This window comes from Podarcis pityusensis (genome assembly GCF_964106645.2).
Source record: "Podarcis pityusensis genome assembly, chromosome: 9".
Classification (NCBI taxonomy): Eukaryota; Metazoa; Chordata; class Lepidosauria; order Squamata; family Lacertidae; genus Podarcis; species Podarcis pityusensis.
The window spans coordinates 11,308,725-11,333,751 of record NC_138034.1 but is presented as its reverse complement, the minus strand read 5'-3'; the positions used below and the strand labels follow the sequence as shown (position 1 = coordinate 11,333,751).

The following is a 25,027-nucleotide window of genomic DNA, read 5'->3' as shown; positions in this document are numbered from 1 at the left end:
AGTGGTCTGTAAGTACAGTGGTACCTCAGGTTAAGTACTTAATTCGTTCCGGAGGTCTGTTCTTAACCTGAAACTGTTCTTAACCTGAAGCACCACTTTAGTTAATGGGGCCTCCTGCTGCCACTGTGCCGCCAGAGCACGATTTCTGTTCTCATCCTGAAACAAAGTTCTTAACCCAAGGTACTATTTCTGGGTTAGCGGAGTCTGTAACCTGAAGCGTATGTAACCTGAGGTACCACTGTATCCCAAAACTGAACAACAGATTCTGCAGCCAGCATATATATTATGAAAGAAAACACCATTTTTATTATTTCAGTTAACAAAAGGAGGAATTAAGCTCCAAGGTCAATGCAATGGAAGCTTCACAACAACAGAAAGGCTGTGTACAGTACAATAAATAAATACTTTTAAATTATTCAACTCAACCTTTAAAATACACTTTTGGGAAATGGGCAAATATCAGTGTAGGTAGCCACCATCTTACATGCAACAGAGCATAAATTTAAATTTGGACTTGAAATCATTTTTCAGCTTTGCTGACAGCTCAAAATCTGGATGATGAGAGTGCCACATGTATCAAGTGGACAAGTGACTCTCAAGTCCCTGGTGCAAGTTTCTCTGCAGCAAGGTCTATGCTGAGGAAAAAACACATTTTGTGGATCTGTTCAAAAGCCATGCCATTCTCTTTTCTACAAAGATTTGAGTACTGCAAATGACAGACAACAACTTGGAGCCGAGGAATGTTCATAAAACTTCCTTTCGATGGGGAAAAAAAAGTATTACAAGTTACGTCTTTAGGCCGCTGGGAATTGCAAGAGCAAAGTGGACCTCGTGAGACAAATTGGCCCAAAGTAACGCAGCATATCAATGATACAGCTTTACCGCGAATGAGGTCTCGACATCCAATCTTGGCCAACAGCTGTATGTGGTTAAATTAGAACAACCTGGTAATCAATTAGGATTTTAGGGAGGCTTACTGGAATCCCTGGAGAAAAGGGGGGGCAAGGAATCATCATCGGTAAAAGACTGTCTGTCCCGACGGCAGCGCGACTCAAGTCACGCAGCAATACGAGCTTAGACTCAGCGAGTTGATACACAAGTTCCTGGACCAGCAGGGGCTAGGGAAATGGCAGATGCAGCACATTCAGCTCCTAAAGAGGAGGTGGGAGCTAGGGGGGAGAAAACTATTGACGTCATTCACAAGCAACTGCTTTGGCTCACGTTCAGAAAGGCTTTGATAGGTTCTGAAGAAAGCTGCGCCGAGGCATTTTTATCTGTAATATAAAGCTTTGCAAAGCAGAATCAACACGGACCAAGGATAAAGGCTTGAGAATAAGTTGGTAAGGGCTGGAGGAGAAAGATTAGTTTCTTTCACGGCACGGAAGGTTCTATGATAAGGACAATTGTTGCCGATTGGTCCTGCTGTCAGCTCCAAAACGAACAGGTTTTGGAGGTTTTTGGAGCGTTTCAAAAACTTACAAGACCTGTTGGTCCAAAGAGAACAGCAGGGGAAAGGGGGAAAGGGAGTACGTCACAGAAAAAGGATGCCTCCATCATCCCACCTTCAACTCTAAACTCGTCCACGGCCTCCAGCCAAGAACAATAAAACAAGATGCTTCTTCCATCAGGAATGATATAGAAAGGTTGCAAAGAGAGGTATTGCTGCGATTTTTCAAAGGAAGTGTTATTATTACACTTTTAAAGTTAAATACTTTACAGAAATACTTTTTTTTCAAGTATTGCAGGACTTTTAAGATGATGGATGGTGTGACTGGATAATAGATTATAAGTGAAGACATCCTTTCCCCACCTTACAGCGTCAGAAAGGCAGAACTGAACTCTAGAATGATTATACGCTATTTCCTTTTTGGTGCATTTAATTGTACATGCATTTGGGGGTTATCACTTAGGTGGATTGGCTGTTATGTGATTTGCATTACATCCAGGTACTGCAGTTTGGCTAAAATTCAGCAGCATGCAGCAGCGCTAACTTGATATGCAAAAAGCATTTGGGGGGGGGGTTTCCATGTGAGAAGTGCAGTTTTAACTCTTGCAGAATTCCGCCCATTAACGTTTGAGCTTGATTTTAATGAAAGTGTTGCATAGTTTATTATTAGCATCTGATGAAAGTCTAGCAGTGCAGCGCAGCAGCTCGGAGGAACATCAAGTGCCGGTGGCGAACAGAAAAATCTGAAGAAGAGGCATAACTTTCAGAGTCGAAAGATCAGCAAGTACAGCCTGGAATAAAAGGGGAAAATATCACGTTATGTTTATAATTAAGAAATAATAACTAATGACATCTCCTTAATTTACCGTATTTTTCGCTCTATAAGCCGCACCAGACCACAAGACGCACCTAGTTTTTGGAGGAGGAAAAGAAGAAAAAAAATATTCTGAATCTCAGAAGCCAGATTAGCAAGAAGGATCGCTGAGCAGTGAAAGCAGCAATCCCTCTTGCTGTCCTGGCTTCTGTGATAGCTGCGCAGCCTGCATTCGCTGCATAAGACGCACACACATTTCCCCTTACTTTTTATGAGGGAAAAAAGTGAGTCTTATAGAGCAAAAAATACGGTACTTGCTTTTGCTTTTATCTACAGAAATTCTCTTTAATTCTGAACCGTACTATGAGAGTCCTATACATAGTGGGATCAAGTACACTGAATCCTTATTTTAGGATTTAGGCCTCATTCAAATATATGCGGTATCATGGGTGCGGAAGACAGTCTAACATTTCACCTTGTATCTAAAAATAATTGTACGTTAGGAACCCTTACCCTGCTTGTCTGGAGTAGTACTTGCGGAATAAGTCTTGATTTGTAAGAATGCTTCACAGTGAGCCTTCTCAGTGAGAGCGACATTTATTTTTGAAAATCTTATGCTTAGCATAATCATGTACAGATGACCCACTTTCATAAAGGCAGCAAAATGCAAAGATCACTCTCCCCAGTCCAAATATTTTGAGGGACATTTTGTTCAGACGAAAATGATGCCTGGACAGAGAAGGTTATACTGTTCAATCTACACAATATCATGAAACTGTTAAGAAGTGGGACAGGGGTGGGGGGTAGGGATGAATGGAAGGATCATTTATGGCAACATAATAAATCATAGTTAATCTTCTCATGGCAACAAACGTGTTAATCTTTAAAGCTTTAGAGCCCAAGTCTTGAATATTTAAGTAACCATACCCTCTGACATTTGTCTCCCCATTTTTTAAGTTTTGGAATATGGCCTTGTCGCAGGTGGCATCACCATCTGAAATAGAGATGATCACTACTGATATTAGGGACTTTTCTGTGGTGGCTCCATGGTAATGATATTTCCTTCCATTCAAAATATATGAGATCTGTATAGCCAAAGGTTGTAGGATGACCGTGGATCCCGCTCAGCAGAACTTTAGATTGTCTGCCTTAGATAGGGAATTTCTGTTTCTGTATTGATAAAAGGTAAAGGTAAAGGGACCCCTGACCATTAGGTCCAGTCGTGGCCGACTCTGGCACTCATCTCGCTTTATTGGCCGAGGGAGCCGGCGTACAGCTTCTGGGTCAGGTGGCCAGCATGACTAAGCCGCTTCTAGCGAACCAGAGCAGCGCACGGAAACGTCATTTACCTTCCCGCCGGAGTGGTACCTATTTATCTACTTGCACTTTGACGTGCTTTCGAACTGATAGGTTGGCAGGAGCAGGGACCGATCAACGGGAGCTCACCCCGTCACGGGGATTCGAACCGCCGACCTTCTGATCAGCAAGTCCTAGGCTCTGTGGTTTAACCCACAGCGCCACCCACGTCCTTCTGTATTGATCCATGCCATTATTATTTTTTGGGACAACAGTTTTTTCTAATCATAAAGTAGATGAAAAAAACCTGCTGTTTTTAAAAATGTTCTAATAAACCTAATCAAATGTGGGCCACTTGGGGACTAAAAAGGCTTTAAAATGTATTAGTAACAACAACAAAAAAAGCAATAGTACAAAACTAGCAAGGGGAGGGGGGAGGAAGAACCAAACACCGTGAGCATCTGTGGTTTCTGAAAATATATGACGATGCAAATACTGGAAAGTGTACTCATCAGCTCAAAGTTTTAAATTGCATAAGGGCACGACTTATGTCCTGCAGAATGAGTATGGATGAACCTTTTAAATATAGCTCCCTTAATTGAGTTAGGCAAATAGCGGATGTGTAGATAACTCTTGAAGCGTTGAACACGGAAAGAAGGTGATTGGTAATGAACTGGTTTTGCATTTTCTTTAAAATTACCTTGCTCAGGGGTTCAGGACGATCCACTACTATTTAGTAATGTTTTAAAGAGTCTCTCTCTCTCTCTCTCTCTCTCTCTCTCTCTCTCTCACACACACACACACACACACACACACACAGGTTTTCTGGCTTATCACTGTTAACTGAGAACAAGAGCATTCCTGTGTACAGCCTGATCACTCCCATTTCATTTCCCCCCGCCTCTCAATATGAGTGGGATAAACCAGGGGTATTTCCAAAGCCCATATTGTGGGGGTTTTTTTGCTCCTTAATAAGTCATGAACAGCAAGCCAACAACAAACCACGGCTGTAGTTTGGCTAGAAATTGTTGCCTGTTACGAGAGCCAAGCATGATCCCTAGCTCAGAGATAACACAAAGCCAAGGTTTGTCTTGTTCTTACCAGGGGAGGAGCGAAGTGAGAGCCACCTGGCAGCCCGTATAAACACACAACTGATTCTCGGAAAACCACAGTAAGTTAGAAATCTGCCTTGTTATGTGTGAATGGGGCCGTAGTACAGTCGTACCTTGGAAGTCGAATGGAATCTGTTCCGGAAGTCCATTCGACTTCCAAAATGTTCAGAAAGCGCGGCTTCTGATTGGCTTCAGGAAGCTCCTGCAGCCAATCGGAAGCCACGGAAGCCCCATCGGACCTTCGGCTTCCAAAAATAGTTTGCAAACCGGATCACTTCCAGGTTTGCGGCGTTCGGGAGTCAAAACGTCCGAGTACCAAGGTGTTTGGATCCAAGGTACGACTGTATATGAAAATTTTCTTGCTGTCATTGCTCATTAGTTCATAAGGTAAAGGTAAAGGGGCCCCTGATCATTAGGTCCAGTTGTGGCCGACTCTGGGGTTGCGGCGCTCATCTCGCTTTATTGGCCGAGGGAGCCGGCGTACAGCTTCCAGGTCATGTGACAAGCATGACTAAGCCGCTTCTGGTGAACCAGAGCAGCGCACGGAAACGCCGTTTACCTTCCTGCCAGAGCGGTACCTATTTATCTACTTGCACTTTGTGCTTTCGAACTGCTAGGTTGGCAGGAGCTGGAACAGAGCAACAGGAGCTCACCCCGTCGCGGGGATTCGAACCACCAACCTTCTGATTGGCAAGTCCTAGGCTCTGTGGTTTAACCCACAGCGCCACCCACGTCCCTACCTCAAGTTATATTTATTTGTTTGTAATATCACAGCCCAAAGGCAAAATGTCAAGAAGGCAGCAAAGAGTTGGACAAGATAAGCACCTGTGCACATATAAATTAAGCACAACCTACATTAAAGTTGATGTGGGTGGTGCTGTGGTCTAAACCACAAATCAACCCCACGACTGGGTGAGCTCCCATTGTTCAGTCCCTGCTCCTGCCAACCTAGCAGTTCGAAAGCATGTCAATGTGCAAGTAGATAAATAGGTACCACTGCAGTGGGAAGGTAAACGGCGTTTCCGTGCGCTGCTGCTCTGGTTTCACCAGAAGCGGCTTAGTCATGCTGGCCACATGGCCTGGAAGCTGTACGCCGGCTCCCTCGGCCAGTAAAGCGAAATGAGCGCCGCAACCCCAGTGTCGATCGTGACTAGACCGAACGGTCAGGGGTCCCTCTACTTTTACATTAAAGTTAAACCAGGGTTAGAACAGATTTAAGAACAAAGCCCTAAGAAGGTAATCCTGCAGCAATTTACAATTTTTTACCTCTACTCTAGCAATTAAGACAGATTAGCTACAGATAAGCCTTAACAGAAGCAAAGTCTGGAAAGAGTAAAGCTAGCATATTTGAAGTGAAAAGCTCCAAGTACAGATTTAGTTCAGCAGTAGAATATAGTTTAGCTGATTTCCTGGGAGATTTAAAAAACTGAAAACTAAAACTGTAAGTTTAGCCGAGGTGAAAGAGAGCCATGTTTCTGGGCTCTAACATGGGTGCAGTACAAACCTATGTATGTCTACTCTTAAGTCATAATCAATCAATTTATTGCATGTAGCCAAAGGCATTCACAATAAAATCTGCCCCATTCTTCCATGGGAATGAATGTGTTTGGATATGACCTTAATCAGCTTTAGCTGTAATCTTGTTCATGCCTGTTGAGCTTCATAGCAGCCAAGCCACCTGAATAGCTTTGCGGCTGTAAACTAGCCAAGTAAAAGGACCCCTGACCATTAGGTCCAGTCATGATCGACTCTGGGGTTGCGGTGCTCATCTTGCTTTACTGGCCAAGGGAGCCGGTGTACAGCTTCCGGGTCATGTGCCCAGCTTGACTAAGCCGCTTCTGCGAACCAGAGCAGTGCACGGAAACGCCGTTTACCTTCCTGCCAGAGTGGTACCTATTTATCTACTTGCACTTTGATGTCCTTTTGAACTGCTAGGTTGGCAGGAGCTAGGACCGAGCAACGGGAGCACACCCTGTCGCAGGGATTTGAACCGCCGACCTTCCGATTGGCAAGTCCTGGGCTCTGTGGTTTAACCCACAGCGCCACCCCTTTTTTGAAGGCCAGTCATTTTACCTAACTGGGGGAAAGCTAGCCATATTTAGTAAAAGTCTGGAGAGAGCTCTGCAGATGAGCTGGGCCCCAAGAGATGAAGCATTGAATTAAGGAGTTGGGAAAGTTAAGAACTTTTGCAAGTTTGCCAACACTGTGGGGCCAGGAAGCTTTTCAGAAAACCTCACCAAACCTCACAGCACTGGACTCAGCTTAAAAAAAGAAATCCCCAAAAGGAAAATCCGAAATTAGAATGTCACCCAGATTGCCACATGTACAACTATCTGCCTGTTGGGTACAACTTGTGTCAACATGATGCAATAACTGAAAAACTAGCTCTTCAGGACAAAGTTCATTCCTTTGAAGGCAAGGTGACTAATACAGGTAAGATGAGAGAAACAAAAAGGGAGACCTTTAATGATACAGTAAGGAAATGCCAGTTTCCAGTTGGTAGTTCCGCTGCTCTTAGAGAGAATTAGGGTTTGGACAAATGGGGAATAAAATGGGAAAATGTGATTCAGTGCAAGTATGTATAAAGTGTCGTACATTGGGGCAAAATATCCTAACTTCATTATAAACCTTTAGGCCCCAGGGGAAAATGTTCCTTTTTAACTGGGCCTTTGGTTGATTTGATAGATATCCTATGCCAGGCATGTCCAAAGTCCGTTTGGGGGGCCTAATCTGGCCCGCCAGACAGTTTAATTCGGCCCCGGCAGTTTATTTCCTGGGGTAAAATCCCCCCCAAAAGACTTCAATCCTAAAAAAAGTCAACAACTTTGGTTGGCCCTCATGCATGTTCACTCCATCAAATCTGGCCCTCTTTGAAAAAAGTTTGGGCACCCCTGACCTTTTAAAATGTGGGTTTTTTTGGGGGGGGGGGTTATTGGGTTGTTTTTATTTTGATTATAAATTTTGTGGTTTTATATTTGGATTTTGTTCTGTGAACTGCCCTGAGACCTCCAGGCATAGGGTGGTATATAAATTCAATAATAATAATATACACTGAGTCAGCAGTGACTGGCAGGAATGAGATCTTGGGGTCATGGCTAATAGCTAGGTGAAGACGTCCACACAGTATTGCAGCAGCTATGAAGAAGGTGGATTCTACACCAGTGTTTCCCAACCTTGGGCCTCCAGCTGTTTTTGAACTACAATTCCCATCATCCCTGACCACTGGTCTTGCTAGCTAGGGATGATGGGAGTTGTAGTCCAAAAACAGCTGGAGGCCCAAGGTTGGGAAACACTGTTCTACACCATGGATCATTAGGAAAGGAGAAGAAAACAATGGTGTGACCAAACTCGTAATAACTATCATCAGGATTTTGGAGACATGGAAACTGGCAACCAAAATGCTAAGGAAGCTGGAAAACCTCCCCTACAAGAAGAGGTTACAACATTTGCACATAATTTTGATGTGTAAAATTATGCATGGTCAATTCTGTGTCCAGGGCAGCTGTCTACCAGCTCCATCTGGTACGCAGGCTGAGACCCTACCTGCTCGCGGACTGTCTCGCCAGAGTGGTGCATGCTCTGGTTATCTCCCGCTTGGACTACTGTGATGTACTCTAACTTGGGCTACCTTTAAAGGTGGCCCGGAAACTACAACTAATCCAGAATGTGGCAGCTAGACTGGTGACTGGGAGTTGCCGCCAAGACCATATCACACCTGTTCTGAAAGATTTACATTGGCTCCCAGTACGTTTCTGAGCACAACTCAAAGTGTTGGTGCTGACTTTTAAAGCCCTGAACAGCCTCGGCCCAGTATATCTGAAGGAGCGTCTCCACCCCCATTGTTCAGTCTGGACACTGAGGTCCAGCTCTGAGGGCCTTCTGGCGGTTCCTTCACTGCGAGAAGTGAAGTTACTTCTGAGCAGGTGTTTAGAATTGCACTGTGAGAGTGTTATATTGTCTCTTGAAAACCTACACATAGCAGAAATGGTTTGTAGTAAACATATTTTTTTCAAAAAAAGTTAAAAAGTAGTCATGTTGGCCCAGGAAAAGGGTTCCAAAATCCATTATTAGGGCAGTACCATTTATTAAGGGACGCAGGTGGCGCTGTGGGTTAAACCACAGAGCCTAGGACTTGCCGATCAGAAGGTCGGCGGTTCGAATCCCCGTGACGGGGTGAGCTCCCGTTGCTCGGCACCTGTTCCTGCCAACCTAGCAGTTTGAAAGCACGTCAAGTGCAAGTAGATATATAGGTACCGCTCCGGCAGGAAGGTAAACGGCGTTTCCGTGTGCTGATCTGGTTCTCCAGAAGCGGCTTAGTCATGCTGGCCACATGACCCGGAAGCTGTACGCCGGCTCCCTCGGCCAATAAAGAGAGATGAGTGCCGCAACCCCAGAGTCGGCCACGACTGGACCTAATGGTCAGGGGTCCCTTTACCTTTACTTTACCATTTATTAAGGCAACTGACATGTCCCAAAATAGCCTTTATCAGGCTAGATGGTAAAACAAAGCAACGAGGGAGAAAGCCTCATCTGAATACTTGCTACTTCCTCCAATATTCTGGAAGGCTCTTAGCAGATGAAGATTCAGAGCTTCACCACCAGCCAGTTTCTATCCTCTCCACCTGCCTTGTTCAGCCTCTGCCCTGACTGAAGTTCAACAAGACTCGAAAACTTGCATGCTTTGGTTGGCCTAATAAAAGTATTGCCCTAAAGTAGATTTAGGAATTTCTCTATCATACCTCTCAGAACAGTGGTGCATATTTTAAAAAGCGTACACTCAAAAGTATATGAAAGGCCCTAAGTGTAATTGAAAAAAATAATTCAATTATTTCATCGTGTTTATAACCCAGTTTAAACATTCTCCTTTGTATTTGTCATAGGAGTATCATGAGCTTCATCCATATATTTTCATAACTTCCTTTGAATATTTAGCCGAGATAAGAATTTCAGCAGAGAGCCTCACATTGCATGCTATGTGCACACGGAGCTTAAATTACTGTGGTTGGCAAGATGTCACAAACTATTTCCATTTTCTCCCACTGAAACTTATCCTTACTTCAGCTGCAGCCAGTGATGTCACCTCCATTAGATTCACAGCCCGGAAAGCAAACACAGCAGCTGCCAGGACTGAAAAAGAATGCACAATATTTAGACTGGCGGCCTACTAATTAGTTGCTACAGATATTTTGGTCTAGCTATTCTTTACGTTCAATTCAGTAATACTTAGTTTGGGAAATATTATATAGCCAGCTTAAATGCGCCATTCTAGTCCATTTGTGACAGTTTCGTTTTAAAGAAAAGACGTACGAGAAAGTCACTTAAAGTGCTCAACAGAATAAATATATTAAGAATTTCTTAATGTGATATTTGCCTTACTTGTAGTTCTATAAATCATGTGTCAACACGAATAGAAGTTATTAATATTGCAGCTGTTGTATAAGGGATTATTATTTTGACCAGAATATAACTGAAATTAATAAGCTTCTGCAACGCAGAAATAAAGAAAATCATCACACCATTAAATCTAGCACGCGGGGGACTACCTAAATTATATAATGCAGTATTTGAATGATTGGTATTAGTATTTGTATTATAAACGGGACACGGGTGGCGCTGTGGTCTAAACCACAGAGCCTAGGGCTTGCCAATCAGAAGGTCGGCAGTTCGAAGCTCCCGTTGCTCGGTCCCTGCTCCTGCCAACCTAGCTAGCAGTTTGAAAGCACGTCAAAGTGCAAGTAGATAAATAGGGACCGCTCCGGCGGGAAGGTAAATGGCGTTTCCGTGTGCTGCTCTGGTTTGCCAGACGCGGCTTAGTCCTGCTGGCCACATGACTTGGAAGCTGTACGCCGGCTCCCTCGGCCAGTAAAGCGAGATGAGCGCCACAACCACAGAGTCGGCCATGACTGGACCTAATGGTCAGGGGTCCCTTTACTTTTATGCCACTTCTCAGAATAGCAGAAGTGAGTGAACAGGACAGAGGCCCAGCCACTCTCCGTTTCCAAAATTCTAAGTTTTAAGACACTGAGTCGGAGGTCACACAATGAAAAGCTACTGAAACCATGCAATTGCACACGAGGATACTGAAGCCTCTTGTGTTGATATCATTTTTCTTTAAAAAGGGAGAATGTCAATACCATCAACAAAATATGTTTTCATTACCAGCAAGAATTTCCAGAGAGTTGTATCCCAGAACTCTGTCCCACAAAAGCAGAAGCTGATCTGTAGCTAAGTAGCCGGAGAATGCTCGTACCATCCATTTAAATGATATCCTTAGACTATGAGTGGAAAGAAACACACACTGTTATATTTCCCCATAACATACAATCACAGTGGATTTGCCTTTTGACTTAGATGTGCTTATGTGGATTTCTGAGCCTTAAACGGAAAAGAGCACAGCTAAAGCCAAAGCCAACTAAAGAAAGTAATTCTTCTTAATGCTAAATCTGGCATGATACACTCAGTTCACTCATTCAGAATCTATTTGCTATCTGCTTCTTGAGCTTAACAGTATTTCAATATTCAAAATCGAAAAAGAAAGTACTGTTTAGCATCTACTGTAAATGCATTCTCCTTAGGGTAACAGCAAATGTTATGTGTCTCCACGCAGGTAAGCAAAGATGTCAACCTTGATTTTTGTTACTCTGAGTTTGTACCTTGAAGCAGGAGTCTTTTTCAGACCTGAAAAATCATCTTTAACCCATGTTTTGGGACCCGCTTCTTAACTTTTTAAACCTGTATTTGAATTGTGATATTTCTAGTGTTCCTACCCACATCTGATTCCGTTGTGGATCCCAAGGGAGGAATTATATACTGTACTTTTCCGTGTAGACTAGGTTTTTTTTTACTAAAAATAATGTTAAAAAGAGGGGTAGTCTTATACACGAGGGCAATCTCCCCCCATTTTCTTAATTTTAAGTCTCCAAAAATAGGGGGCGTCTTATACACTGGGGCGTGTTATACATGAAAAAATATGGTATATCATTTTTATTTGATTTTACAAGTGTAAAGTTATAACAATACCAAATACATAGCCATATAAAGAGATTTCTCTGAATTTCGAGATTTCCCATCATCCCCTCCCTAGATCCTATTGTCAACATTCTCAATTGTTTATGACTAGTTATGTTATACAGTGGTACCTCGGTTTTCGAACAGCTTAGTCTGTGTTCCAGTTTGCAAACTTTGCTTCAAAAGTCAAACGTGCTCCGTTTTGAGTCCTGAGCTTCTGTTTCTACCGTCGCACTGCTAATTTGCGTCCCCCATTGTAATCGAAACCTTCCATTTCTGTTTTTAACTGTTGCACTGCTAATTTGCGTCCCCCCATTGTAATTCAAGCCATCTGTTTCCGATTGCAGTGTTCTGAGGTGATATTTGGAGCTTATATTTGGTGCTTTTGTTTTTGCTATTTATTTTGCATTTTTTGCTTTTGAGGCTTTTTCGGTTCATTTGTTTTTGTGACCATGTGGAACCCAGTTCAGCTACTGATTGATTGATTGATTGATTGATTGTGTGACTGCAGAAATGGATAAAAGCCCCCCATCCAAACAATGACTAGCGTCTCCACCCCCATCTTTTTGCCCGGACGCTGAGGTCCAGCGCCAAGGGTCTTCTGGCGGTTCCCTCATTGTGAGAAGCAAAGCTACAGGGAACCAGGCAGAGGGCCTTCTCGGTAGTGGCGCCCGCCCTGTGGAACGCCCTCCCATCAGATGTCAAAGAGATAAACAACTACCTGACATTCAGAAGACATCTTAAGGCAGCCCTGTTCAGGGAAGTTTTTAATGTGTGACATCTTAGTGTATTTTTGGTCTATGTGGAAGCCGCCCAGAGTGGCTGGGGAAACCCAGCCAGATGGGCGGGGTACAAATAATAAATTATTATTATTATTATCTTCAGTGCAGGTCAGGAAAAAAATAAGTTTAATTTTTATCATCTATAACACTGTCTTATTTATTTTATAGTACAGCACATTGATTTTTGCTTTCATTTTAGGGGTTCTTTTTAAAAGTCTGGAACGGATTAATCCATTTTGCATTACTTTCTACGGGAAAGCGTGCCTTGGTTTTGGAACGCTTTGGTTTTGGAACGGACTTCGGGAATGGATTAAGTTTGAGAACCAAGGTACCACTGTATTTGTAATTTAGTAAACCTTTTCAAGTTGTAAGCTGCCTCGAGCATGGGTTTAACTACAGAAAGTTGGCATGCAAATATAATGATGACGATGGTGTCAGTTTTTAAAGGTAAGGGAAAATACTTACGGCTGTGCTCCTATTTCTCGAAGGTGATAAAACAGCTGTGGTAGATGGGTTTGGAGAAGGGTTTCAAACAGCAAACATAATGATACAATGCCCTTTAAAAAAGAAAGAGTATAATAATTTACTTTTTATAAAAGCACAACCATACAACAAGTGTACCTCTTACTACTAATGAGTTTTAAAGATAGATAGTGAAAAAATACCCAATGTAGTTCATGCATAGATTGAAAACATACATATAACAAGTCAAAGTAGTACAGTAAGATTTGATAAAGTGAGGTTGTGGAATTTTTCATATTAAAACATTGTCGGTTGCAGACACAGACAACAGATTCTTTCCTAGATACATGCAATGAAGGGCAACAAACCGGCATTTAAGGCCAACAAAATTAATATATAAAAATAATCTTGATTTCAGCATGAGTTTTCTTAAATATAGGTTTAAACCACAAAATCAGCACTACATGCACTCCACACTAAAATAAGAAAAAATGAATTCTGTGATGGATATTAGTTTTACGGAATAGCAAAGCTTCAATTTTTTCCTGTTATTTTGCCATTTTTCCTGTTTTACATAATTTATCCTGGTGTTGTTTGTCATGAGGAAGTTGGGATTCCACCCTACTTCCTAGGATTCTGTAGATATTACATCTTCCAGCATTTATTCGCAACCAAAAGCATGAGAATTATGTTCTTGTTTTGTTTTGTTTTTTTTTAAATGAAAGCTAAAAGATTCTTAGGAAGCCAAATTTAGTACCCAATGCTTTTTCTGAGTCCCTGTGAAATCACAGTATTTACATAGCCTTGCACCCTATACCTGCAGGTCTCAGGGCATCTACAACATAAAATCACAATATAAAAATGTAAAATACATAACAAAAACAAAAACAACTTAATAATCTCCCCCCCCCCGGGCTTTCCCTCCCTATCTTCTCACTGTGTACCCCATAAACCTGTGCTGGAAATTCTCCCAATGCTCCAGAGCAGATTTAGGGGTTGTGTGAACACACAAAGGGAGGGGAGAATCTTGTTCCATGAACGCAAAAACTCATTTGAATCCCTCCCAGAGCCAACCTAAATTAATCCCCTGGATAGAATATATCAAACTTCTCCAGAACATTTAATGTGTGGGAAACACTCTGTCCTGATTCAGACATAACACCTTTCTCCCTGCCTAGGTTTTAAGTTGCGAGCAACTCCTGTTAACCCTGGATAAAATTAACCTGGGTAATTTTGCATCAGGTAATTAAATTACAATCTCAAACTGAAGAGGATGTTGGCATTGAAGGCTCAGTATGTTAGCTGCGGTTGAACATGACCCAAGGACTGCGAGACTTCGTTTCCAAACTCACTCCCATTTCTGAAATTCTTTTCTATCCCTGTACGTATACATCTGTCAGGTTTTTTTATAATGCTTTACAAATCTCACAAAGTGGAACCTAGCTCAAAAAAAGCTCAGGCCGCAAGAAATGTGTTTGCCTTTTAAACCGACACATGGTAGCATAGTTTTGCATGCAAAATGACATGATAGATTGTATTTTAATATTCTGCTGAAAGCCGCCCAGGGTGGCTGGGAAACCCAGCCAGATGGGCGGGGTATAAATAATAAATTATTATTATTATTATTAGGTCCCAGGTTCAAACTCCAGATCTCTAGTTGAAGAATCTCAGCAGGATTGGAAAAGACATCCAGCTGAGGCTTTAAACTGTTTCTTCTATAGCTCAGTTGGCTAGAGCATGGTTTACACCAAGGTTGCAGGTTCGATCCCTAAAAGGGACACCTGCATGTTGTTGTAAACAAAAACTGCCCTTTTCCCTTATGGGGTATCCAAGAGCCCATATAGAGTCCTTACATAGGTTCCCTATTCGTAGGAGAGAATAACAGAGGCCAACCAGAGAATATTGAGAAGCAAAGCAGCTAATAAGCTTGATCTTTATTGATCTGTTGCAACAGGGTGCTCCCCTCACCCGCAAGAGAGAGGAGGAACCCAGAAAAATGGTGTGCAAGGCCATATGAAGACTTTTGAAATTGCCACCCTGTAGATCAAGACCACCCCCAGAAACATCATACATACATCACAGAAGGGGTGTAACCTAAGACCACCCCTCAGATACATCATACCTACATCAGAGAAAAGGCGGTCTTAAAACAGAAATTTGAATGTTGTTTTTCTTCTGTTGTTATTTATCTCCTGTCTGGCAGGTTACTTGATTGGATTGCCTGGGGAGCCTGGCCATTCTTTTGTAGTGATAAATATTTAGTTCCTGGACCAGGTCACAGGCTCACACCCTATTCAAACAGACATACCCTTAAGACAGGATTTGTGAAGGAAAAGACAAGGAGGAGGGGAGGCTTTTCCATTTTCTTTTGACCTTGCAGAGAAAACATTTGGTCAGTTTGGGAATCAAAATGGTTCCAGGTCAGTCTTCCTGTGCTGATCTATGTATGTGCTTGGTTGGTACACTTATGAACATTTAACATATATCATATAACATATATCTAAGACCTCAAAATTCCTATCACAATGTTCCTGCATTGTAGGGGCCTGGACTAGATGATCCTCAGGGTCTCTTCCAACACTTGTGATTCTATTATCCCTATGAAACAGGCCAATAAACTGACAGTATAAAGCTGTCTTGTATGTTCATATTTAATACGCAAGAGATTTTATCAACACAGAGGTCTACATTTTAAAATATTTTTGTACAAGTCAAACAAAGCGAAGGTTTGCATAGACAGCGGTCCTGAGTTTTTAGAACAGGCACGGTAAAAAGAGAGAGGCATATTTTAGTTCGTTGCGTTTTGCATGTTCAGATTTGTTCAAAGCAAACTTACGGACGGGTGAGAAGAGATGGAATGAAGTCGGAAGAAATAGCGCACGTATATTTCGCGAAACATCTGATACAGCTTGGAAGGTTCGTTATACAGGAAACAAAGTGGAGCGACTGAAAGGATAAAAGACATTTGTTACCACAACACCACTACTTGTTAAAATCACAAGATGTATGTCAAACAAAACCTGCATATTCTGAACGAACACCAGTTCTTTGTGGAGGTAGAAATAAGAACAATACGTATGTTAATGTAGCCGCAGCTATGGAATAATCATGTCTTTTCTTAACAGTCATTCAAGTATTGCCTTTTTATTGACAAGTGGAATAACAACAGGCCACTTTAAACATGTGATTACTTTGGGAATGCCAGTCTCACAGCTGAGACAGATTTGCTTGAAGGCACAATGCTGTTAATCAGGACCAAAGCATGGGTTGCACATACAAAGTCACACAAATTTATTTACAGTGGTACCTCAGGTTACATACGCTTCAGGTTACATACGCTTCAGGTTACAGACTTCGCTAACCCAGAAATAGTGCTTCAGGTTAAAAATTTTGCTTCAGGATGAGAACAGAAATCGTGCGGCGGCAGCAGGAGGCCCCATTAGCTAAAGTGGTGCTTCAGGTTAAGAACAGTTTCAGGTTAAGAACAGACCTCCAGAATGAATTAAGTACTTAACCCGAGGTACCACTGTATTTATTTATTTGGTAAAATAACCAGTGAAGAAACTGGGGTAGCCACATAAATACTATCCATAGGTAGGTACTTCCATGCAACCCCAACCTGGTTGCAAAATATGAACCACCCCAGAATCTGTGATCATCACCTGAAGCCCTTATGTGCTCCCTCCATGATAGATCCCAAGGGCGGCAACACAAGAATGGACCTTTTCTGTGGTGGCTCCCTGTTTGTGGACAGTTCTTTCCAGGGAGGCTCCCCTGACACCATTATTATATCTCTTTATACACCAGACAAGAACTTTCTTCTACAGCTAGGCCTGTGGCCTTTAACTATCTGTGGCCTTTTAGAAGTTGGTTGGGTGTTTTAAATGTATTTTTTAACCTTCAGTTTAATGTATCTATGTGGTGGGGATGTTTGGTTGGTTGTAGGTTGCTTTGAGTTATCTTGGGCAAAATAAAGTGACGAACATTTAATTAAGAAGAAGAAGAACAGCAACAATAGAAAAATTAATAAAAAATCAGAATTAGCCTCCTGGGCAGGGGAAGAATGTGGAAGAAGGCTCTTCTTCCTCCAACGATGAACAACAGGCCCCATTACTTGCCAAAAATTCCCCGAATCCTAAGGCTATGAGATGCAAGCCAAACATAGGAGCCTGACAGCTCAAACAACTCCCTGGCCCCATTCTCCAGAAATCCCACCTACTGGAATGCTGGAACTAAGACCAGCAATCCAACTTAATCTCCACCAAACCTCCAGGTATGATAAACACAGACAGATATGATATTGCAACAATATAAACTGACTTACTTATTCAATTAATCAAACTTCCAATTTTTAGCTCCAGTGCTAGTATTGAAGAGCCACTTACCGTACATCGAAAAGCCATGGAAAGGGATTACACCTGCAAAACAGAGATATTGCAGTTTACTGTGAGGATTGTTCATGATTCCACAGTTCTTTATGCTTTGTAAGGGGAAAAACCCCAGACAAAAGTATACCCAACCGATGACAAAAGCCATCAAAAAAAGCCACTGGTTAGCAATCATAAATCAGAGGCTAACCAGTGGCTCAATAAAATCTCCTTCTTCAAATGCCAAAACAGAAGGCCTTACAAGCCTAACAACAGATGGTTGGCGAGTTGCGTTCAATGTAAAGGGTCAGAAATTCTGCAGGCTTCTTTTAGTTCAGAGTTGATGGCTTTTTTGAGGCCACGGCCAAATGTAAAGTTAGCCACCCCACTAAGAGCTGCATGTCAACAATGTGCACACATTCATTGCACATATATGTTCACCGCATACACTCGCTGCACATGCAGACACACAGTGTTCTCTCTTTGTCTTGCACTTCCCACTGCAATTAGGAGGAATAATAATAATAATTTTATTGTTTATACTCCGCCCATCTGTCTGGGTTTCCCCAGCCACTCTGGGTGGCTTCCAGCAAAATTTAAAAAATAATAAAATGTCAAACACTAGAAACTTCTCTGAACAGGGCTGCCTTCAGATGTATTCTAGAAGTGGTGTAATTCTTTATCTGCCTGACATCTTATGGGAGGGCGTTCCACAGGGAGGGCGCCACCACCGAGAAGGCCCTCTGCCTGGCTCCCTACCGAAAACTCAGAAGTGGAGCCACTCATGACAGTTCAACTGTGAAGGAGTTCTAAGGATGTGTTGGTGCTGTTTGTCTGGGATTGTATTATACTGTCTTGCAAAGGCACCTCTTCTCCTTCCGGTGCAGCACCATCGCTAATAATAATAATAATATATATATATATATATATATATATATATTATACACCACCCTCCCCAGCCAAGACCGGGCTCAGGGCGGCTAACAACCAATAATACAAACAAGTTGCTTAAAATACAATTTAAAAGATTAAGATACAATATTAAAACAATTAGGGAGCAATCTCATCATAGGAGGAGAAAGGAAAAAGAAAAAGGGGGAGGGAATCAAACTGATTATGAGCCAAAGGTCAGGTGGAACAACTCTGTCTTACAGGCCCTGCGGAAAGAGATCAGATCCCGCAGGGCCCTGGTGTCAAGAGACAGAGCGTTCCACCAGGCCGGAGCCAGTGTTGAGAAGGCCCTGGCTCTGGTTGAGGCTGATCTAACTTCCTTAGGGCCCGGGACCTCTAGGGTGTTGCTATATATGGACCTTAAGGTTCTCTGTGGGGCATACGAGGAGAGCCAATCCCGTAGGTACGAGGGTTCTAGGCCGTGAAGGACTTTAAAAGTCAAAACCAGCACCTTAAATCTGAGCCTGTACTCCACCGGGAGCCAGTGCAGCTGGAAAAGCACCGGGTGAATATGCTCCCATGGCAGAGACCCTGTGAGGAGCCTCGCTGCAGAATTCTGCACCCGCTGGAGTTTCTGGGACAGCTTCAAGGGCAGCCCCGTGTAGAGCGAATTACAGTAGTCAAGCCTGGAGGTGACCTCACATGGATCACTGTGGCCAGGTCGGGGCGGGAAAAGTAAGGGACGAACTGCTAGAAGGTCTTAGCGCAGGGCTGCCATATTCCAGTCCCCCAAATACGGGGGGCCCGGTTTGCAAATTGTGCAACTCACTTGCACAATTGCAAATCGCATGGTGAGTTGGGAAAGGGTTCAGCAAGCCCGCTCCCACAGACTTCTAACTCCAGACCATGAGTTAGTGGCAGAAAGGCCACCTCGTGCTGTAAAAACTGTACTACAGCATATGCAAAATATGCTCAGCCAAAGACAACGGTGGGATTAAGCATGCCCAAACAGTGGCTAGAACATGATAAAACATGGTCAATTCTCTAAGAAAAGAGGGGAACCTCTTCCTGTCAAACCCTGTTGTGTTTCCAGTTGTCCGTTACGTAAATCAGGAGAATTTGTGGTCTTAGAAATTACTGCAGTTTCCCCTTTCCCCACTAGAGGAGGCAACAGGATAACTGCTTTACCATTTGGCGGATAAAAGACAGCATATTCTTCCATACCAAGTTTCCCTGTGAAAAGAACAGTCAATGGAAAAGAGTAAGTAACAGACGTAGGGGAAGAGAACAAAGACTTTTCCAAATTGAAAATGTAGATCTGATACAGTTGAGAAAGTGAAACGGCAGTAGGAAATTAGGAATGATTATGGTGTAACGCTAGTAAAGGTAAAGGGACCCCTGACCATTAGGTCCAGTCACGGATGACTCTGGGGTTGTGGCGCTCATCTCACTTTATTGGCCGAGGGAGCCAGCGTACAGCTTCCGGGTCGTGTGGCCAGCATGACTAAGCCGCTTCTGGTGAAGCAGAGCAGCGCACGGAAACGCCGTTTACCTTCCCGCCGGAGCGGTACCTCTTTATCTACTTGCACTTTGACGTGCTTTCGAACTACTAGGTTGGCAGGAGCAGGGACTGAGCAAGGGGAGCTCACCCCGTCACGGGGATTCGAACCGCCGACCTTCTGATCGGCAAGTCCTAGGCTCTGTAGTTTAACCCACAGCGCCACCCACATCCCTATGGTGTAACGCTACAGAGCTGTAAAACAGACCAATCTACAAAATAATCTTCTAAAAGAACAAACAATGAATGAGATCAATGCAAATACGTGAAACATGTCTTACTCTAACTTTTAAAAGCCACCTATTGGATTTCTTAATATGAATTTTGGGGAAACAATCTTGCTCTCCATGCAGACAAGCAAGTTGGACAGAAATGATTGATTGATTGATTGATTGATTGATTTTATATACCACCTTAACCTCGGGTTAAGTACTTAATTCGTTCCGGAGGTCCGTTCTTAACCTGAAACTGTTCTTAACCTGAAGCACCACTTTAGCTATTGGGGCCTCCTGCTGCCGCCGCGCCGCTGGACGATTTCTGTTCTCATCCTGAAGCAAAGTTCTTAACCCAAGGTACTATTTCTGGGTTAGCGGAGTCTGTAACCTGAAGCATATGTAACCTGAAGTGTACGTAACCCGAGGTACCACTGTACCTGGAGGTCTCAGGGCAGCTCACAGACCAAGTGATTGAGTGGTTTTCTCACTTTACTTGCTATTTAGCAACAACAGTTCAAATACTGAGCACCAAAGCGGATGTGATTGATGGTTCGGTTCTCTCATAGATAGGTAGATTTAATTTAAAACAGTCGTGTGAGGCTGGTAGTTTGACTGGCAAACTATCACTGGGTGCTTAACGCTTTCTTTCTATGGCATTTCCCTGCTGTAATTATCCTTCTTCATATCTATTTCGGAGATGGGAAGGGAGTTAAACATCCCTCCCACAATTGCAGTTAAACTAGCAGCTGATGCAGCAACTTTGGAGTAAAAATGTCTCTGGGAAATCCTCATCATGGATCTTTCCCATCACATTTCCTTTGCAACTAGGATTTGAACCTGCCGTTGCTCAGCGTTAAGTGAAGGGAAAAGCTGACTCCTTTTGGCATACTCTCTCCATGGCAGCGCGGAAATAAGGGACCCAAACCTTCTTCCATTTCCCTCTTCACCCAAATGAGCTTCTGAAGGAAAATGCCATATATCAGGGCTAAGAAGAAAAGGACTAAGCCCTCTTTGCAACCCCACTTCCCTGGTCAAATTAAAGTTCCATTCAGCTGTTATGACAGGGAAAGGAAGTGTGAGGTCCTGATCATTTCTGTCCTGGGTCACATCAGGCAGAGGAAGGTAAGGGAATAAAAAGTGGTGAAAACTCTACTGCCCATTCAGTTAAAGGGCCATCACTTTTTCTCTCAGGGCATCAAGGGGAACAGAGCATACTCTGTTTTTTTGGGGTTTTTTGGGGGGAGGATCAGCTGAGACCTTCTACTGAAAGGAGAAGAGGATCTTAGGCTGTTCTACCCAGCACAATACAAAACTGCCTTCCTGCCTTCACTTTCTGTGAAGACAGATTTCCATGACAAAGCCAAGCGTCATTCCCTCTCCCCCATCCCTTCAGCCTAGTATCAGTAAGGCTTAAAAGAAATTAGCAGGACTTAAAAAGTGCTTTGCTTTGAGAGGATCAAACCCATTATTTAAATCTAGAGCACAGAAGCATTATTTGAATGAAATTGCTGTTTTAGCATATGCCTACATGAATTTTAAAATACAGTGGTACCTTGGGTTACATACGCTTCAGGTTACAGACTCTGCTAACCCAGAAATAGTACCTCAGGTTAAGAACTTTGCTTCAGGATGAGAACAGAAATCATGCTCCGGCGGCGTGGCGGCAGCAGGAGGCCCCATTAGCTAAAGTGGTGCTTCAGGTTAAGAACAGTTTCAGGTTAAGAATGGACCTCCGGAATGAATTAAGTACTTAACCCGAGGTACCACTGTCGGGTCATTTTCTCTCTCTGAAGTTAAGCAGGGACCTATGATGCGATCTGGAGAGAATGTAAAAGATGACAGTCATGGTTGGTTTTAGAGCCTTAGGTTTTATGGTAGATGAAAATGCTCTCTAGTTCTGCTTTTGATCTGTTTTCGTCTTTTCTGTGAACCGCCCTGAGACCTCCGGGTATAGGGCAGTATATAAATTCAATCAATCAATCTTTCATAAATACCATTCATGTGCAGAATGTTTAGCAGTGAAAATTCAATCCACAACATTGAATTCTGTAGGAATTATTTTAAAGCTGCATTATAAAACATAATTAGCATTTTTAAAATGCAGTAACAGTTGGGCACAAAGTCACAAGCATTCTGTTGGCCAGGAAATATACATTTGTAGACTTCCTACTTTTATGGCGGGGAGAGAAATCCTATTATACAGTACAGCTGTTTAAAGTATTGAACTGCCTCACAGGTAGGCAACTGAAAAGAAAGCACAAACACACAGCCAGCTGCCTTTACAGTCACTATCAAAACCAGTATGGGTACATGCTATTTTCCCCCTCCACAGGGATAACAGCATCAGTGGGTGAGACTTGTCAGGAGAAAAGCACTGCAAGAGGGAACGATTAGAATGACCCTCTTCCCCTGGTCTTCAGCTTCAAATTGCAGCCTCAGTATATAGAACGAGGCAAAGCCTGGAAAAAGAAACACAGAACTACACATAATGTCCAGTTCTGCTCTTTGTCAGACTTGCGCAACACAAGACTTGCCACCCCGAATGTAGCCCACTGGCTATGCTGCCAAGTGCTCAACCCCCGCAACAAAAAAGCGAATTAAAAAATCCACCTGTTTTTGCAGGCAGCACAAAAGTAGGTTATTTGTGGTGAGCCACAAATACAGTTTGCATTGTAGTGCTAAGACCTGGACCAGAGAAATCTGGTTTTGAGTCCTGCTCAGCCGTTGACGATCACTAGTGGAAGTCACTAACAATAATCTTTTATAAATACCATCAATAAATATTTGTTTCTTTACCTCGAACGTATGACTTGGGTGGAGTAGCGCTATTGTACGCAAAGTGTTCCAACACTGAAGTGTCTCGTGAAAAACAAAGTAATACCTGTAAAAGCAACAACAGGAATATCAGAAATGAATAAAATCACCTTGAAGTTTGACATTAAACTGTCATTTCCTGCAAAATAAAAATACAGGCAAATAAAATGACTAGCATAGCCTCTTCATCCTCTCAGGTTGTACTGGTCACTTTGAGAAAGGTGAGTTAAATCTTTGAGTTTCTCTATAACATGCAAATTGTCTCGCCAATTCAGAGCAAGGTATATCTAATTCAGACAATAGATTTGTCCGTACTTTTACAGCAAAACTAAATGTAATGCAAGAGATCCATTATCAGATCTCCCATTTTCTTGGTTTTCTTAAAAGCAGCTAACAGAGAATCTCAAATTGCAGAAGGGGGGGTTAATATTTTCCATCCATGTCTCTGTCTCTCTTTCACACACACACACACACACACACACACACACCTGCTATTTGTCCAGCTGTGGAAAACACAGGTGAAAACAGAATTACATTTCCAGGAGTGCTTCCATCTCTTCAAAATCTAAACAAAAGAACTGGTCTTTTAGACAACTAATGCAAGTTTGAGGAGGAAACAGTTTATCTTGCCTTCATTCTGAACAACAGCCAGAACTTCACTTTTCTCTTTGTATTCACCCCAGTTGTTAGAAATTAGCTTTTAATTTTTCCTATTTATTAGTACTTTGTTGAGTGTACCACGTTTTGATAGTTTAGATAGGATCAAAAGCTGGTAATGAATAATGTTGGTTGTAAAGTGTGTGTTTAAGATAAAGGCCCTTTGTCATCCGAAAAAAATGTTAATCTGCAAAATAGTAAGCAGCTCAAGGAGGTAAAAGCCAGAAAATTATTATGTCCTCTGTCAGAAGGGCAGACATTTTCCCAAGACATTTTTGCTTTTGACAAATATAATTATCAAAAGGCTGCGTTTACAAAAATATTAAACAAAAAGGAGCTGTCTGAGTGGATGATGTACAGTGAAACATTGCCATGGCATTCTAGGTAGAATGAAGGCAAGATAAACTGTGTTTCCTCCTCAAAATTGCATTAGTTGTCTAAAAGAACAGTTCTTTTGTTTAAATTTTGAAGAGATGGAAGCATTCCTGGAAATCTAATTCTGTTTTCACCTGTGTTTTCCCCAGCTGGACAAATAACGGGGGGGGGGGGGGAGGGAGAGGGAGAGAGAGAGACAGACGGACAGAGACATGGATGGAAAATATTAACCCCGCTTCTGCAATTTGAGGTTCCCTGCTAGCTGCTTTTAAGAAAACCAGGAAACTGGGAGATCTGATCATGGATCTCTTGCATTACATTTAATTTTGCTGTAAAGGTTTGGACAAATCTATGCAGCTGCATAGCAGACAGGAAGGAAAAGTGTATGGATCTGCATTCTACATAGAACGCTTTCAGTGCCATGGCAATGTCTCCCTGTGCATCATCCACTCAGACAGCTCCTTTTTGTTTAATATTTTTGTAAACGCAGCCTTTCGATAATTACATTTGTCAAAAGCAAAAATGTCTTGGGAAAATGTCTGCGCTTCTGACAGAGGACGTAATAATTTTCTGGCTGAGATACGGTTTTTACCTCCTTGAGCAGCTTACTATTTTGCAGATTAACATTTTTTCAAATGACAAAGGGCCTTTATCTTAAACACACACTTTACAACCAACACTATTCATTACCAGCTTTTGATCTTATCTGAACTGTCAAAACATAGTACACTCAACAAAGTACTAATAAATAGGAAAAATTAAAAGCTAATTTATAACAACTGGGGTGAATACAAAGAGAAAAGTGAAGCTCTGGCTGTTGTTCAGAATGCAGATGCACACACTTTTGCTTCCTGTCCTGTTTCCTGCCATTTACATTCTCAGCTTTCCCCAAGAACAGTGAAAGCCTTATATTTCTAGCAATAAGAAAAGCTGAGATGACCCATCCCTGGGCAGAAAGGCCTGGGCAAGAAACAAAGTCTTGCCAATTCATTAATAGCTGTTTAGCAAGAACACTGTAACTCTATTTAAACAAGAATAGTCAGGTTTTACGCCACTTTATTTATGTTTTGTGTAAATTTCATTTTACGTTAGCACTTGTTCAGATAGGGACCCATCAGAGAATATTGCAGTTCACCAAGGAAATTCAAAATGTGAAGTTTGTGTTTTATTTTGGTTTGTGTCCATTGCTATTGGCTGTTAGGTTTTACACCAATATGTAACTCCCTTGC

The 25,027-nt window shown here is 42.4% G+C and overlaps 1 protein-coding gene across 1 annotated transcript in view; it reads right to left on the bottom strand.

The window, feature by feature from the left end:
• Positions 1-279: 279 nt before the first annotated feature.
• The window catches only part of TBC1D19 (TBC1 domain family member 19), a 74,571-nt gene continuing 49,823 nt past the window's right edge, over positions 280-25,027 (bottom strand). The window contains exons 14-21 of the mRNA XM_081020050.1: positions 22,749-22,833; positions 19,368-19,412; positions 17,307-17,339; positions 15,758-15,867; positions 12,925-13,016; positions 10,829-10,944; positions 9,726-9,796; positions 280-2,238 (exon numbers count right to left, since the gene is read on the bottom strand). Of these exons, the coding sequence (XP_080876176.1) occupies positions 2,164-2,238; positions 9,726-9,796; positions 10,829-10,944; positions 12,925-13,016; positions 15,758-15,867; positions 17,307-17,339; positions 19,368-19,412; positions 22,749-22,833 (627 nt within the window). The 3' untranslated portion in view covers positions 280-2,163. The remainder of the gene's footprint in view (positions 2,239-9,725; positions 9,797-10,828; positions 10,945-12,924; positions 13,017-15,757; positions 15,868-17,306; positions 17,340-19,367; positions 19,413-22,748; positions 22,834-25,027) is intronic.